Genomic DNA, 18,225 nt, shown 5'->3' with positions numbered 1-18,225 from the left:
ATACTGTAGCCAGACAGTTGGTATACTGTAGCCAGAAAGTTTGTATGCTGTAGCCAGACTGTAGCCAGACAGTTGGTATACTGTATCCAGACAGTTGGTATGCTGTAGCCAGACAGTTGGTATGCTGTAGCCAGACAGTTGGTATGCTGTAGCCAGACAGTTGGTATACTGTAGCCAGACAGTTGGTATGCTGTAGCCAGACATTTGGTATGCTGTAGCCAGACTGTAGCCAGACAGTTGGTAGCTGTAGCCAGACAGTTGGTATACTGTAGCAAGACAGTTGGTATGCTGTAGCCAGACTGTAGCCAGACGGTTGGTATGCTGTAGCCAGACGGTTGGTATGCTGTAGCCAGACAGTTGGTATGCTGTAGCCAGACAGTTGGTATGCTGTAGCCAGACAGTTGGTATGCTGTAGCCAGACAGTTGGTATGCTGTTGCCAGACAGTTGGTATGCTGTAGCCAGACAGTTGGTATGCTGTTGCCAGACAGTTGGTATGCTGTTGCCAGACAGTTGGTATGCTGTTGCCAGACAGTTGGTATGCTTTTGCCAGACAGTTGGTATGATGTAGCCAGACAGTTGGTATGATGTAGCCAGACAGTTGGTATGCTGTAGACAGTTGGTATGCTGTAGCCAGACAGTTGGTATGCTGTAGACAGTTGGTATGCTGTAGCCAGACAGTTGGTATGCTGTAGCCAGACAGTTGGTATACTGCAGCCAGACAGTTGGTATGCTGTAGCCAGACAGTTGGTATACTGCAGCCAGACAGTTGGTATGCTGTAGCCAGACAGTTGGTATGCTGTAGCCAGACAGTTGGTATACTGTAGCCAGGCAGTTGGTATACTGTAGCCAGACAGTTGGTATACTGTAGCCAGACAGTTGGTATGCTGTTGCCAGACAGTTGGTATACTGTAGCCAGACTGTAGCCAGACAGTTCTTATACTGTAGCCAGATAGTTGGTATGCTGTAGCCAGACCGTTGGTATACTGTAGCCAGACAGTTGGTATACTGTAGCCAGACAGTTGGTATACTGTAGCCAGATAGTTGGTATGCTGTAGCCAGACTGTAGCCAGACAGTTGGTATGCTGTAGCCAGACAGTTGGTATACTGTAGCCAGACAGTTGGTATACTGTAGCCAGATAGTTGGTATGCTGTAGCCAGACTGTAGCCAGACAGTTGGTATACTGTAGCCAGACAGTTGGTATATTGTAGCCAGACAGTTGGTATGCTGTAGCCAGACTGTAGCCAGATAGTTGGTATGCTGTAGCCAGACTGTAGCCAGACAGTTGGTATACTGTAGCCAGACAGTTGGTATGCTGTAGCCAGACAGTTGGTATTCTGTAGCCAGACTGTACCCAGACAGTTGGTATACTGTAGCCAGACAGTTGGTATACTGTAGCCAGACATTTGGTATGCTGTAGCCAGACAGTTGGTATGCTGTAGCCAGACAGTTGGTATGCTGTAGCCAGACCGTTGGTATACTGTAGCCAGACAGTTGGTATACTGTAGCCAGACAGTTGGTATACTGTAGCCAGATAGTTGGTATGCTGTAGCCAGACTGTAGCCAGACAGTTGGTATACTGTAGCCAGACAGTTGGTATACTGTAGCCAGACAGTTGGTATACTGTAGCCAGACAGTTGGTATACTGTAGCCAGATAGTTGGTATGCTGTAGCCAGACAGTTGGTATGCTGTAGCCAGACTGTAGCCAGACAGTTGGTATACTGTAGCCAGACAGTTGGTATACTGCAGCCAGACAGTTGGTATGCTGTAGCCAGACAGTTGGTATGCTGTAGCCAGACAGTTGGTATACTGTAGCCAGACAGTTGGTATGCTGTAGCCAGACAGTTGGTATGCTGTAGCCAGACAGTTGGTATACTGTAGCCAGACAGTTGGTATACTGTAGCCAGACAGTTGGTATGCTGTTGCCAGACAGTTGGTATGCTGTAGCCAGACTGTAGCCAGACAGTTCTTATACTGTAGCCAGATAGTTGGTATGCTGTAGCCAGACCGTTGGTATACTGTAGCCAGACAGTTGGTATACTGTAGCCAGACAGTTGGTATACTGTAGCCAGATAGTTGGTATGCTGTAGCCAGACTGTAGCCAGACAGTTGGTATACTGTAGCCAGACAGTTGGTATACTGTAGCCAGACAGTTGGTATACTGTAGCCAGATAGTTGGTATGCTGTAGCCAGACTGTAGCCAGACAGTTGGTATACTGTAGCCAGACAGTTGGTATATTGTAGCCAGACAGTTGGTATGCTGTAGCCAGACTGTAGCCAGATAGTTGGTATGCTGTAGCCAGACTGTAGCCAGACAGTTGGTATACTGTAGCCAGACAGTTGGTATGCTGTAGCCAGACAGTTGGTATTCTGTAGCCAGACTGTACCCAGACAGTTGGTATACTGTAGCCAGACAGTTGGTATACTGTAGCCAGACATTTGGTATGCTGTAGCCAGACAGTTGGTATGCTGTAGCCAGACAGTTGGTATGCTGTAGCCAGACAGTTGGTATGCTGTAGCCAGACCGTTGGCATGCTGTAGCCAGACAGTTGGTATACTGTAGCCAGACAGTTGGTATACTGTAGCCAGATAGTTGGTATGCTGTAGCCAGACTGTAGCCAGACAGTTGGTATACTGTAGCCAGACAGTTGGTATACTGTAGCCAGATAGTTGGTATGCTGTAGCCAGACTGTAGCCAGACAGTTGGTATACTGTAGCCAGACAGTTGGTATATTGTAGCCAGACAGTTGGTATGCTGTAGCCAGATAGTTGGTATGCTGTAGCCAGACTGTAGCCAGACAGTTGGTATACTGTAGCCAGATAGTTGGTATGCTGTAGCCAGACTGTAGCCAGACAGTTGGTATATTGTAGCCAGACAGTTGGTATGCTGTAGCCAGACTGTAGCCAGATAGTTGGTATGCTGTAGCCAGACTGTAGCCAGACAATTGGTATACTGTAGCCAGATAGTTGGTATGCTGTAGCCAGACTGTAGCCAGATAGTTGGTATGCTGTAGCCAGACTGTAGCCAGACAGTTGGTATACTGTAGCCAGATAGTTGGTATGCTGTAGCCAGACTGTAGCCAGACAGTTGGCCCGGAGCAGGTCAGGTGAGGATAGGGCGATTATAACATTTAGTTTTTCTCTCTGCCTGTTTGGAAGCGTCCGTTAGTAAGCTTTTTACTGTTTGTCTACACCTGTTGTTTACAAAGCATGTGACAAGTAAGATTAGGGCGTAAACTGTCCATGACTCTGATTGGCCAAATCCAAATGAACCCGTACACACAAGAAATGTTATGATACACAGGGTTCTCGCCAGGATGTTTTAACAAGGAGGTGCTGCTGACTGGCTGGGGAGGGGGAATTTCCTGTAATCAAGAGCAAAACATATTTTTTTTAAGTGTCTCAGCGCATCTCTTACATTCTTTGGGGAGAACCCTGACACAAAATATTTGTATCTTAGAGAACCTGATGGCCAATTACCATATTGCTAATATCTATCTCTCTTTTTCTCTTCCTCTCCTATCGCTTCTTTCTTTCCTCCCCTCTCGTCTCTCGTCTCGGTTCTCTCTCCTCCAGGTCTGAGAGGGGGACAGGGCCCGTTGAGAGCCTGGGCATCAGGTGTCCAGGACAGGGGGATGTGTAGTGACTCAGAGAGTGCTGGAGGCAGCAGTGAGTCCCAATCCATGGACTCCCCCACAGCGAGCCCAGGTAAAAACATGAACCAACACAACACTAGATAAGGGAACATGAACCAACACAACACCAGATAAGAACATGAACCAACACAACACCAGATAAGAACATGAACCAACACAACACCAGATAAGAACATGAACCAACACAACACCAGATAAGAACATGAACCAACACAACACCCGATAAGAACATGAACCAACACAACACCAGATAAGAACATGACACAGCCCAGCACTGGCCTTATCAGTAGGGCCCAATAGTTTCTGCTGACCATGTGACCTCACTAGTGAAAACTCCAAGCCCTATTTATAGGTAGGGCTGTGTTTTGGCACCAAAATACAGTGTATATATACATATCAAATACAGAAGTGCAAGGTGGCACCGACAGAGATGGTCGCCTCGTTTCGAGTCCTTAGGAAACTTTGCAGTATTTCGTTTTTTTATGTATTATTTCTTAGACTGTTACCCCAGGAAATCTTAAGTCCTATTACATACAGACGGGAGGAACTATTGGATATAAGAGCAACGTCAACTTACCAACATTACGACCAGGAATACGACTTTCCCGAAGCGGATCCTCTGTTCGGACCACCACCCAGGACAATGGATCTAATCCCAGAAGCCGTCCCAAAACAATGGCGCCGCAGAAGGGACAGACGGCGCGGCCTTCTGGTCAGGCTCCGTAGACGTGCACGTCGTCCAACGCTCCCCAGTATACTACTCGCCAATGTCCAGTCTCTTGACAACAAGGTAGACGAAATTCGAGCAAGGGTTGCCTTTCAGAGAGACATTGTAACAGAGATTGTAACATTGGTCCTGGTCAGTTCCTGGATGGGAGACCAGATGCTGCTGGAAGTGGTGTTGGAGGGCCAGTAGGAGGCACTCTTTCCTCTGGTCTAAAAAAATATCAAAAAACACTGCCCTGCGTAGGGTGCCGTCTTTCGGATGGGACGTTAAACGGGTGTCCTGACTCTGAGGCCATTGCACTTATCGTAAGAGTAGGGGTGTTAACCCTGGTGTCCTGGCTAAATTCCCAATCTGGCCCTCAAACCATCACGGTCACCTAATAATCCCCAGTTTACAATTGGCTCATTCATCCCCTCCTCTCCCCTGTAACTATTCTCCAGGTCGTTGCTGCAAATTCCAGACTAAAAACCTTCTTTGCCCGCTTTGAGGATAATATAGTGCCACCATCGCGGCCCGCTAACAAGGATTGCGCCTCTCCTTCTCCGTGGCCAACGTGAGTAAAACATTTAAACGTGTTAACCCTCGCAAGGCTGCTGGCCCAGATGGCATCCCAAGCCGCGTCCTCAGAGCATGAAAAGACCAGCTGGCTGGTGTGTTTACGGACATATATCTCTCTATCCCAGTCTGCTGTCCCCACATGCTTCAAGTGGGCCACCATTATTCCTGTACCCAAGAAGGCAAAGATAACTGAACTAAATGACTATCGCCCGTAGCACTCACTTCTGTCATCATGAAGTGCAACTCAATCATCAAGTTTGCAGATGACACAACAGTAGTGGGCTTGATTACCAACAACGACGAGACAGCCTACAGGGAGGAGGTGAGGGCAATCGGGAGTGTGTTGTCAGGAACCCTAACCCTAACCCTCTCACTCAACAAAACAAAGGAGATGATCGTGGACTTCAGGAAACAGCAGAGGGAGCACATCCCTATCCACATCGACGGGACAGCAGTGGAGAAGGTGGAAAGTTCAACGACAAACTGAAATGGTCCACCAACACAGACAGTGTGGTGAAGAAGGCGCAGCAGCGTCTCTTCAACCTCAGGAGGCTGAAGAAATTTGGCTTGTCACCAAAAACCCTGACAAACATTTACAGATGCACAGTCGAGAGCATGCTGTCGGGCTGTATCACAGCCTGCTATGGCAACTGCTCCGCCCACAACCACAAGGCTCTCCTGAGGGTGGTACGGTCTTCATAACGCATCACTGGGGGCAAACTACCTGCCCTCCATGACACCTATAGCACCCGATGTCACAGGAAGGCCATAAAGATCATCAAGGACATCAACCACCCGAGCCACTGCCTGTTCACCCCACTACCATACAGAAGGCGAGGTCAGTACAGGTGCTTCAACGCTGGGACTGAGAGACTGAAAAACAGCTTCTATCTCAAGGCCATCAGACTGTTAAACAGCAATCACTAACTCAGAGAGGCTGCTGCCTTCATGGAGACCCAATCACTGGCCACTTTAATAAATGGATCACTAGTCACTTTAATGCCACTTTAATGTTTACATATCTTACATTACTCATATCATATGTATATAGTGTATTTTATACCATCTATTGCACCTTGCCTATGCCCAGATTTGTGTGTATAAGGTAGTTGTTGAGGAATTGTTAGGTTACTTGTTAGATATTACTGCAGTCAGAACTAGAAGCACACGCATTTCACTAAACTCGCATTAACATCTGCTAACCATGTGTATGTTACCAATAACATCTGCTAACCATGTGACCAATAATATCTGCTAACCATGTGACCAATAACATCTGTTAACCATGTGACCAATAACATCTGCTAACCATGTGACCAATAACATCTGCTAACCATGTGACCAATAACATCTGCTAACCATGTGACCAATAACATCTGCTAACCACGTGACCAATAACATCTGCTAACCATGTGACCAATAACATCTGCTAACCATGTGACCAATAACATCTGCTAACCATGTGATCAATAACATCTGCTAACCATGTGACCAATAACATCTGCTAACCATGTGACCAATAACATCTGCTAACCATGTGAGCAATAACATCTGCTAACCATGTGACCAATAACATCTGCTAACCATGTGACCAATAACATCTACTAACCATGTGACCAATAACATCTGCTAACCATGTGACCAATAACATCTGCTAACCATGTGACCAATAACATCTGCTAACCATGTGACCAATAACATCTGCTAACCATGTGACCAATAACATCTGCTAACCATGTGACCAATAACATCTGCTAACCATGTGCCCAATAATATCTGCTAACCATGTGACCAATAACATCTGCTAACCATGTGAGCAATAACATCTGCTAACCATGTGAGCAATAACATATGCTAACCATGTGACCAATAACATCTGCTAACCATGTGTATGTGACCATTAACATGTTATTAGATTAGATGTTTAATCTGTGTTTTCAGTGTTAAATTAGTATTTTGCACTATAGAGTTCCACGTATGATGTTTGAGGAAGTGTTTTTTACCTCCTGCTCTCAGGTGACTTTAAACGCAGACTACCCAGAACCCCCTCCACTGGCACTATGTCCTCGGCAGACGACCTCGATGAGAGACAGCCACCTTCACCCTCAGACAATGGTAAGAGAGAGAGTGTCTGTCTAAAGAGCTGTCATTAATTCAGCCAAGGTCTGAAGTTGTTCTAGGTCAGTTTTGGTGTGTGCGTCGTTGCCGTGTCTCTGTGTATCTCTGCATGTGTGAGGACCGGTGAGCTTCAACCCTCACACTAAATGTTTTTTTTTTGTGTTTTTTTTTACTCTGTGCACAGCTGTAGGGATGAGGTGTGTTGGTTTTGGCTTGCGGCCACAGCTAGCTAGTTCCTGTCTTTAGCCTGAACTCTCTCCCTGCAGGGGAATGTGTTATTTTTTGATCAACTCTTTGTTGTTTGAGGCATCAGGGACTTCTGCTACTGTTAAAACCAACTCAATACCACCACTAATCCTCTCTGGGTTATTATTAATGTGGATATTAAATTATAAGGATAATTCATTAATATGATTAGATCAATGGAGGTTGTTGGAATATTTCTGTAAAGTAGTTCTGAATGTGTATCCCAGGTATAAATGAGTTGTTCACGACACAAGGATCAAGTGTTTGATTATTCACCTAATGTCCAATAAGGCTGTTCTATTACGTTCCTATAACAACAATGATTATTCATTGTATATGTTTGGTGACGATTAGGGAAAGTAAAAAAAGTCCCCCCCCCCCCCTCTCTCTCCCCCTCTCTCTCCCCCCCTCTCCCCCCCCTCTCTCCCCCCTCTCTCTCTCTCCCACCCCTCTCTCTCCCCCTTCCTCCTCTCCCCCCCTCTCTCTTTCTCCCACCTCCTCTCTCTCTCTCTCCCCCTCCCTCCCTCAATCCCCCTCTCTCTCTCCCTCCCTCCCTCAATCCCCCTCTCTCTCTCTCCCTACCTCCCCTCATTCCCACACAACCCCCCCTCTCTCTCCCCCTCCCTCCCCCCTCTCTCTCTCCCTACCTCCCCTCATTCCCATACAACCCCCCCCTCTCTCTCTATCTCCCCCTCTCTCCCTCACTCTCTCTCTCCCCCCTCTCTCTCTCTCCCCCCTATCTCTCTCTCTCTCCCTCCCTATCTATCTCCCACCTCTCTCCCCCTTCCTCACCCCTCTCCCCCCCTCTCTCGCTCTCTCTCTCTCTCCCCCTCCCTCTCCCACCCCCTCTCTCTCTCCCTACCTCCCCTAATTCCCACACCACCCCCCCTCTCTCTCTCTCCCTCCCTCTCTCTCTCCAACCTCTCTCTCCCCCTCCCTCCCTCCTCTCCCCCCTCTCTCGCTCGCTCTCTCTCTCTCTCTCCCCCTCCCACCCCTCCCTCCCTCTCCCCCTCTCTCTCTCTCCCTACCTCCCCTCATTCCCACCCCCCCCCTCTCTCTCCCACCCCCTCTCTCTCCCTACCTCCCCTCATTCCCCCCCTCTCTCTCCCACCCCCTCTCTCTCTCTCTCCCTACCTCCCCTCATTCCCCCCCATCTCTCTCTATCTCCCCCCTCTCTCGCTCCCTACCTCCCCTCATTCCCCCCTCACCCCTCTCTCTCTCTCTCTCTCTCTCTCTCTCCCTACCTCCCCTCATCCCCCCCTCTCTCTATCTCCCCCCTCTTTCTCTTTCTACCCCCCCTCTCTCTATCTCCCCCCTCTCTCCCTCTCTCGCTCCCCCTTCCCCTCCCAGGTCTGGGTGAGATGGTGACAGAGACAGCCAGTTCACCAGGTCCGTTTCGTAACGCCCAGATGTCCAAGGCGTCTCAGACACACAAGCTGAGGAAACTCAGAGCTCCGTCTAAATGCAGGGAGTGTGACAGTCTGGTGGTGTTCCACGGAGCAGAATGTGAAGAGGTGGAAATACAAGCTCACACACACACACACACACACACACACACACACACAAGCTGAGGAAACTCCGAGCTAAGTCTAAATGCAGGGAGTGTGACAGCACCCCCTATTCTAATATCTATCCTCCAGTCTAATATCTATCCTCCAATCTAATATCTATCCTCCAATCTAGGATCTATCCTCCAATCTAATATCTATCCTCCAATCTAGGATCTATCCTCCAGTCTAATATCTATCCTACGATCTAGGATCTATCCTCCAGTCTAATATCTATCCTCCGATCTAGGATCTATCCTCCAGTCTAATATCTATCCTCCGATCTAGGATCTATCCTCCAGTCTAATATCTATCCTCCGATCTAGGATCTATCCTCCAGTCTAATATCTATCCTCCGATCTAGGATCTATCCTCCAGTCTAATATCTATCCTCCGATCTAGGATCTATCCTTCAATCTAATATCTATCCTCCAGTCTAATATCTATCCTCCAATCTAGGATCTATCCTCCGATCTAGGATCTATCCTCCAATCTAATATCTATCCTCCGATCTAGGATCTATCCTCCGATCTAATATCTATCCTCCAATCTCAGATCTCTCCTCCAATCTCAGATCTCTCCTCCAATCTAAGTGTGTTTCTCCCTCTGTCTACTGTCTCAGTGCTCCCTGGCGTGTCATAAGAAGTGTCTGGAGACTCTGGCCATCCAGTGTGGTCATAAGAAACTGCAGGGAAGACTACAGCTGTTTGGGATAGACTTTACCCAGGCAGCGAAGAACAGCCCAGAAGGGATCCCCTTCATTATCAGGAAGTGTACCTCTGAGATAGAGAACAGAGCGCTCAACCTCAAGGTAAAACCCATACTGTTATAAAGCCAAGGTATACTGTGTAACCATAACAACTGACATGTATATATACAGTCACCACTATAATTATAGGCACCCTTGATAAAGATACTGAGCTATATTGTACTCTCAAAAAACATTTAAACATTTAATTATTCTATGCTAATACAATCGCTTCGAGAAAGAGATGGGGTTGGAAATGATTGGATCCCCTGTTTTCAATACACCAGTACCCTCCCCTTGCGAGGAGAACGACACTGAGCATTTAATTATTATTTTTTAAACATATTGGGAGGGATTTTAGACCGTTCCCCCATACAGAATCTTTCCAGATCCTTGATATCCTTCGTCTGTTCTTATGGACTGGCCCTCTTCAATTCAAACCACAGGTTTTTAATGGGGTTTAATTCCAGAGACTGAGATGGCCAGTGTAAAATGTTGATTTTGTGGTCAATTAACCGTTTCTTTGTGCATGTTGATGTGTGCTTGGGGTTATCGTCTTGCTGGAAGAGTCACTTGTGGCCAAGTTTCAGCCTCCTGACAGAGGCGACCAGGTTTTGGGCAAAAATAATTATCCTGGCACTTGGTAAAGTTCATGATGACGTTGACCTTACGAAGAGCCCCAGATCCAAAATAGCAAAACAAAATATCTGAGTAATTGTATAAAATATTAAGATTTATTTTTTTGGAGCATACAATTTAGCTAAGTATTGGTATAACTTATTTTATACTTAAGCAATAAGAGAATCTCGGGGATTATCGTGTGATAGCTCCCGACGAAAAGAGTAAATTTGTTTTATTTCATCTTTCCACCAGACAATATAGTCCAGGCAGTTGTTAGTTCTGAAGTTGCTAACAAACAGGCTGGTCGTTAATTATTTTAGGATGCTTTGACCCAGTCATTCTATTCATTTCATGTTGCCATGCCAAACAGATCATTAGCATGTAGCTAGCTAGCTAGCAGAGGTTCAATGATTACAAAAGACAAGAACTTCAATAAATAACTAATTAATGAATCATTTATAAATAGGCAACAAGAACTTCATCAAACCAGCTGATTTGTGAAGTCAATAATATATTAATGAAGGATCGCTAGGCCATCTTTACTTCTCCTCTGCTTAGCTAGCCAACTAAAGCTAACACACGATCACATCAAGCAGCAGAAATGACAACAAACTATGTGCGTTTTGGTTTCATTTTACCTTTTCTATTGGAGATTTATTTCGATATATCCATTACAATGATGCTGATAAATGAATTCGCCTGGCTCATAGAAGCTGTCAGTCTTGTCACGTTTATATGCATGGCACGGTGGCCAAAAAACCTGCAACGTGTTGCACAGGTCAGATAGGCACACAGTGAGGCTTATATTAACCCCCGTTGTACCAAAATAAATGCTAGGCTAGTAGTATGGGGAAATATTGTGTTGACACTCTTTTTTTCCCAGGAGAGATTACGTTTATAAATTGACTGGCTGGGCTGTGGGACAGTGGATTCCAATGGAACTGTTAACAGGCATTACTCATGGAATGTGGGTGATTGTGGTGCTATAACTGTTAAAAGAGATTTAACTTGTTCAGATACACTCCCATTTAAATGATTTGCCATTCTCATAGTCTCAGTCCAAAGCCATTCTCATAGTCTCAGTCCAAAGCCATTCTCATAGTCTCAGTCCAAAGCCATTCTCATAGTCTCAGTCCAAAGCCATTCTCATAGTCTCAGTCCAAAGCCATTCTCATAGTCTCAGTCCAAAGCCATTCTCATAGTCTCTAATGTGCAATACATTAGTGCAATAACTGAAGCTAATGAGCTTTAGTTGGTAATACACTTAGTTGGTGTATTGTGTGTGTGTTTGTCCAGGGAATCTACCGTGTGAATGGGGCGAAGTCTCGTGTGGAGAAGCTGTGTCAGGCGTTTGAGAACGGCAAAGACTTGGTAGAGCTCTCTGACCTCTCACCCCACGACATTGCCAACGTGCTCAAACTCTACTTGAGACAGGTGGGACACTGTCCACTTCCTGTTTTTTTCTCAATTAAAATGGTGATAAAGAGCATCCTTGTTTTACACTGCTAGATCATTCTTATGTAATAATGTACAACACATTTCCCAAAGATATTGATTGATTACTTGATTGATGAATATCTTCTGTAGTTACCAGAGCCGTTGATCCTGTACCGTTACTATAATGACTTCATCGGATTGGCCAAGGAGAGCCAGAGGGTGATCATCGAAGAGAAGGCTGTAGCCAGGGCCCTCCAGGACCAGGGGCGGCCAGGGGGAGAACAACCCCGACCAGGAGGCACCCAGCCTGGGGTAGAGGGAGAGCAGCCTCCCCTGACAACCAGCCAACCTGGAGGAGGAGAGCTGCCCAAACAGCCCAGTATCAAACTCAACAGAGTCATCTTTAAGATTAGAGACCTGCTACGACAGCTTCCTCCTGCACACTACAGGACCCTCTGCTTCCTCATGGCACACCTACATAGGTAAAGAGATGGGTGGAAGCACATGCAGGCACACCCCCCTCACACACCACACCCCCTCACACACCCATCCCCCTCACACACCCCTCACACACCACACTCCCTCACCCCCCCTCACACACCCCACCCCCTCACCTCCCTTCACATACCGCACCCCCTCATCTCCCTCTCCACCCCCCCTCACACACCTCACCCCCTCACCTCCCTCTCCACCTCCCCCTCACACACCCCACCCCCTCATCACATCCCCCTCACACACCCCACCCCCTCACCTCCCTCTCCAACCCCCCTCACACACCCCACCCCCTCACCACCCTCTCCACCTCCCCCTCACACACCCTACCCCCTCATCACATCCCCCTCACACACCCCACCCCCTCACCTCCCTCTCCACCCCCCCTCACACACCCCACCCCCTCACCTCCCTCTCCACCTCCCTCTCACACACCCTACCCCCTCATCACATCCCCTCACACACCCACCCCCTCATCACATCCCCCACACACTTCCTACCCCCTTACCTCCTTCTCCACCTCCCCCTCACACACCCCACCCCCTCACCTCCCTCTCCACCCCCCCTCACACACCCCACCCCCTCACCTCCCTCTCCACCTCCCCCTCACACACCCTACCCCCTCATCACATCCCCTCACACACCCCACCCCCTCATCACATCCCCCACACACTTCCTACCCCCTTACCTCCTTCTCCACCTCCCCCTCACACACACCAACCCCTCATCTCCCTCTCCACACCCCCTCTTCCTCACCCCACCCCCTCACCACCCACCCGCCACACACCCCATTATTTATGTTATTTATCTCTTCCCCTAGGGTGACGGAGCAGGCAGAGGAGAACAAGATGACAGCCAGTAATCTGGGCATTATCTTTGGCCCTACGCTGGTCAAACCCCGACAGACTGACGCAGAGGTCTCCCTGTCTTCTCTGGTTGACTATCCCTACCAGGTGAGTTGCTGTTAATCCTAACCCTACCAGGTGAGTTGCTGTTAACCCTAACCCTACCAGGTGAGTTGCTGTTAATCCTAACCCTACCAGGTATGTACCTGTAGACTACCCTTACCAGGTAAATGTACCTGTAGACTACCCCTAACCCTACCAGGTAGATAATCCTGTAGACTACCCCTAACTCTACCAGGTATATGTACCTGTAGACTACCCCTAACCCTACCAGGTATATGTACCTGTAGACTACCCCTAACTCTACCAGGTATATGTACCTGTAGACTACCCCTAACCCTACCAGGTATATATTTCTGTAGACTACCCCTAACCCTACCAGGTATATATTCCTGTAGACTAACCCTACCAGGTATATGTACCTGTAGACTGCCCCTAACCCTACCAGGTATATATTCCTGTAGACTAACCCTACCAGGTATATGTACCTGTAGACTACCCCTAACCCTACCAGGTATATATTTCTGTAGACTACCCCTAACCCTACCAGGTATATATTTCTGTAGACTACCCCTAACCCTACCAGGTATATATTTCTGTAGACTGCCCCTAACCCTACCAGGTATATGTACCTGTATCCTAACCCTATCAGGTATATATTTCTGTAGACTACCCCTAACCCTGCCAGGTATATATTTCTGTAGACTACCCCTAACCCTACCAGGTATATGTACCTGTAGACTACCCCTACCAGGTATATGTACCTGTAGACTAACCCTACCAGGTATATATTTCTGTAGACTACCCCTAACCCTACCAGGTATATGTACCTGTAGACTAACCCTACCAGGTATATGTACCTGTAGACTAACCCTACCAGGTATATATTTCTGTAGACTAACCCTACCAGGTATATATTTCTGTAGACTAGCCCTAACCCTACCAGGTATATATTTCTGTAGACTACCCCTAACCCTACCAGGTATATATTTCTGTAGACTACCCCTAACCCTACCAGGTATATGTACCTGTAGACTAACCCTACCAGGTATATGTACCTGTATACTACCCCTAACCCTACCAGGTATATATTTCTGTAGACTACCCCTAACCCTACCAGGTATATATTTCTGTAGACTACCCCTAACCCTACCAGGTATATATTCCTGTAGACTAACCCTACCAGGTATATGTACCTGTAGACTGCCCCTAACCCTACCAGGTATATGTACCTGTATCCTAACCCTACCAGGTATATATTTCTGTAGACTACCCCTAACCCTACCAGGTATATATTTCTGTAGACTACCCCTAACCCTACCAGGTATATATTTCTGTAGACTACACCTAACCCTACCAGGTATATGTACCTGTAGACTACCCCCTTATTTTTTTTATAACAGTGTTGCCTGTGAAAGAACTTGAAAACATCTAAATTCTAAACGTTTGTTTTGTCCCCTTTATTGACTGTTGTCCCTCCCAGGCTCTGATGGTGGAGCTGCTGGTACGTCACTTCCAGGTCATCTTTGACTTGTCTAGCCCCTCTTCCTATCCCCCCACCACCACCTCCACGGTGGGCCAGACCTCCCCCCGACTCACCCCTCGGGAGAAGGAGCAGAGACTCAGCCCCTCCTCCTACCCCCCCACCACCACCTCCACGGTGGGCCAGTCCTCCCCCCGACTCACCCTTCAGGAGAAGGAGCAGAGACTCAGCCGCCACTCCACCTCCCTGCTCGACATGAAGGAGGTGAGGAGGTCCAAGTGTCTTTTAATGATTCAACCATTTATGCAAAGGGAGGAGGTGAACTCTGAAGTCTCAGGAGCAGTTGGGGGGAGGGATAAGGGTTCATTAGGATCAGAACTTTTTATTATACCAATCAAAGCATAGGTGGCGGTTGTATGAGGGTGTATGAGGGTGTATGAGGGTGTATGAGGGTGTATGAGGTTGTATGAGGGTGTATGAGGGTGTATGAGGTTGTATGAGGTTGTATGAGGGTGTATGTGGTTGTATGAGGTTGTATGTGGGTGTATGAGGGTGTATGAGGTTGTATGAGGGTATATGAGGGTGTATGAGGTTGTATGAGGTATGAGGGTGTATGAGGTTGTATGAGGGTGTATGTGGTTGTATGAGGTTGTATGAGGGTGTATGAGGGTGCATGTGGTTGTATGTGGTTGTATGTGGTTGTATGTGGTTGTATGAGGTTGTATGTGGTTGTATGTGGTTGTATGAGGTTGTATGAGGTATGAGGGTGTATGAGGGTGTATGAGGGTGTATGAGGTTGTATGTGGTTGTATGTGGTTGTATGAGGTTGTATGAGGTATGAGGGTGTATGAGGGTGTATGAGGGTGTATGAGGTTGTATGAGGGTGTGTGGTTGTATGAGGTTGTATGAGGGTGTATGTGGTTGTATGTGGTTGTATGAGGTTGTATGAGGGTGTATGTGGGTGTATGAGGTTGTATGAGGGTGTATGAGGGTGTATGAGGTTGTATGAGGTATGAGGGTGTATGAAGTTGTATGAGGGTGTATGTGGTTGTATGAGGTTGTATGAGGGTGTATGTGGTTGTATGAGGTTGTATGTGGTTGTATGAGGTTGTATGTGGTTGTATGAGGGTGTATGAGGGTGTATGAGGGTGTATGAGGTTGTATGAGGGTGTATGAGGTTGTATGAGGGTGTATGAGGTTGTATGAGGGTGTATGAGGGTGTATGAGGGTGTATGTGGTTGTATGAGGGTGTATGAGGTTGTATGAGGGTGTATGTAAAGATTGGCCACCTTGGTTAGAATCAATTGACTGTTTATCTTTGTTGTCGTTCTTTGATGTTCCTAACCGTCTCCAAGCAGAGTGCCAAAGTCGACAAGAGGCACTCGTCAGTCATCCAGTCCTCTCAAACCCTGGATGATGTGAGAGAGGTGAAGACAGACAGGACAGGACCAGACAGGAGAGAGTTAACAGCCGGCTCCTCCTCCTCCACTGCTGGCTCCTCCTCCTCTGCTGCTGGCTCCTCCTCCTCCTCTGCTGCTGGCTCTGCCTCGGTTAGTTGGTTTGTTTCTGAGTGAGGAGAGTGAAATAGTGAGAGAGTGATTAATTTAGTTATGAAATGTATTTTAACAAGGACAATGCACATAAATGTACTTTTCAGGTTCAACATCAATGCTAAACTGTCAGAGTTAGGAGTTAGCAACACAACACAACACATTTTCTTTTGTCCCGTAGGTCCAGAGATCTACCCTGGTGTTTGGCCGTCCCAGCCTCAACCTCTCCTCCTCTGCTACGGCCCCGAAGGTCAAGCTCCGGCCCCAGCGCGCTAGAATCCTGTCTCGACCAATCAGCATGCCCCTGGAGCGCTTGCCCCTCCCCACCCCCTCACAGGTCACCATCCATCACTTTAACTGCTGTTGTATTCATTGTACATATTGTGATTGTCTTGTGATTGTTTTTTAATGTTGTGTACTATTGTTGTTTATTTAACTATGGCTGTAAGGATGATGAACCCATTGAACACCATGGGGATTAAATATAGTACACTCATCTCATCTCTCAGGTGCTCGACAGAAACAGCCGTAACAACAACGCTGCCATCACGTTGGATCCCACCGCTAACACCATCGTGGAGTCAGCCGAGCCGGAGAAGGAGACGGAGAAGCCTCGGATTGGTGGGGGGTCAAGGGTCAGTACCTATTACATCGACACCCAGCAGGCCGTGCAGCGGAGGCCCTGGGACAGGAAGTACAAACACTACGACGTCACGCCACGCACCGCCATGATCATGGCTAACTTACCGCCAGCCGGTACTGGCCCTGGCCCAAAACCGGGGAAACAGCCGACGATGCCGACACAACTGTCCGTGTCTGGGCCAACCAGCTCTGCTCTCCCATCCAGTAGTAGTTTCAGCACTATATTCCCCAACAACCCATACACAGTGTCGTTGAAGGCTGGCCAGGCATCCACAAGAGACAGAGAGGAGACTAAGGACAGGCCTAACTCTTCTGCTGGAGGTGGTGGGGAGTCCAGAACATCTACCAACTCCCCCATAAAGTTCAGACAACCAAGGATTCTGCAGCCTCCACCCGGAACCTTCTATAAGCCTTCTGGTTATTCAGGTGCCAGAGGCTGGCCATCATTAAGTACCTCTGGGACCACTAGCCTCACCAAAATGTCCCCAACTTCTCCCACTGTTAAAGCCTCTTCCCAGACTTCTCCTACTGTTAAAGCCTCTTCCCAGACTTCTCCTACTGTTAAAACCTCTTCCCAGACTTCTCTTACTGTTAAAACCTCTTCCCAGACTTCTCCTACTGTTAAAACCTCTTCCCAGACTTCTCCTACTGTTAAAACCTCTTCCCAGACTTCTCCTACTGTTAAAACCTCTTCCCAGACTTCTCCTACTGTTACAGCCTCTTCCCAGACTTCTCCTACTGTTAAAACCTCTTCCCAGACTTATCCTACTGTTAAAACCTCTTCCCAGACTTCTCCTACTGTTAAAACCTCTTCCCAGACTTTTCCTACTGTTAAAGCCTCTTCCCAGACTTCTCCTACTGTTAAAACCTTCCCAACCTCCCCTACTGTTAAAACCTCTTCTCCAACCGCCCCTACTGTTAAAGCCTCTTCCCAGACTTCTCCTACTGTTAAAACCTTCTCACCAACCTCCCCTACTGTTAAAACCTTCTCACCAACCTCCCCTACTGTTAAAACCTTTCCAACCTCCCCTACTGTTAAAACCTTCCCAACCTCCCCTACTGTCACTGCTCCTCTCCCCCTCTCTTCCTCCCAATCCTCCAGCATGACTTTCTCCTCTTCTCCTATGGTTACCACCACCACCCCATCCCCTACTGCCACCTACATCCTTCAAACCTCACACCTCCCCACACACACCCTACAGGACTCTGTGGACAGCTCTGTTAGTGTTGACCCCGAGGTCACGACCTCCGCTGACTTTTCCCCCCGCCAGTCCCCTCCCCCCAGCAGCCCAGAGGACCCCAGCTCGACCGAGGTCGTCCCGCTGCAACAAAGACTGAGACCCCGGCCCAGACCCGGCGCTCGCCTGCAGGAGTTAGAACACAGAGAGGCCCATTTTGTCTGAACCGTAAAGGTAGACTTCAGTAGTCTGATATCATCACACACAGACAGGGCCACTTCCTGCTTACAAAAAAAACAAACAAAAAAAAAAAAAAA

General features: G+C 47.7%; 1 protein-coding gene across 2 annotated transcripts in view; it reads left to right on the top strand.

Moving 5' to 3' along the window:
- Positions 1–18,225, top strand: part of LOC139387053 (rho GTPase-activating protein 29-like) — an 88,198-nt gene extending 69,973 nt beyond the window's left edge. The window contains exons 13-23 of one of the 2 annotated variants that reach the window (XM_071133033.1): positions 3,577–3,708; positions 6,958–7,056; positions 8,656–8,819; positions 9,475–9,663; positions 11,518–11,655; positions 11,809–12,140; positions 12,971–13,103; positions 14,539–14,802; positions 15,897–16,088; positions 16,270–16,425; positions 16,598–18,225. In XM_071133033.1, coding sequence (XP_070989134.1) covers positions 3,577–3,708; positions 6,958–7,056; positions 8,656–8,819; positions 9,475–9,663; positions 11,518–11,655; positions 11,809–12,140; positions 12,971–13,103; positions 14,539–14,802; positions 15,897–16,088; positions 16,270–16,425; positions 16,598–18,133 — 3,335 coding nt within the window. In that variant the 3' untranslated portion in view covers positions 18,134–18,225. Of the gene's footprint in view, positions 1–3,576; positions 3,709–6,957; positions 7,057–8,655; positions 8,820–9,474; positions 9,664–11,517; positions 11,656–11,808; positions 12,141–12,970; positions 13,104–14,538; positions 14,803–15,893; positions 16,089–16,269; positions 16,426–16,597 lie in introns of both variants that reach the window. The other variant, XM_071133032.1, reaches the window with a different exon arrangement.

The sequence above is a fragment of the Oncorhynchus clarkii genome, chromosome 28 (assembly GCF_045791955.1).
Source record: "Oncorhynchus clarkii lewisi isolate Uvic-CL-2024 chromosome 28, UVic_Ocla_1.0, whole genome shotgun sequence".
Lineage (NCBI taxonomy): Eukaryota > Metazoa > Chordata > Actinopteri > Salmoniformes > Salmonidae > Oncorhynchus > Oncorhynchus clarkii.
The sequence above is the reverse complement of the archived record's forward strand: the minus strand, read 5'-3'. Positions and strand labels throughout refer to the sequence as shown.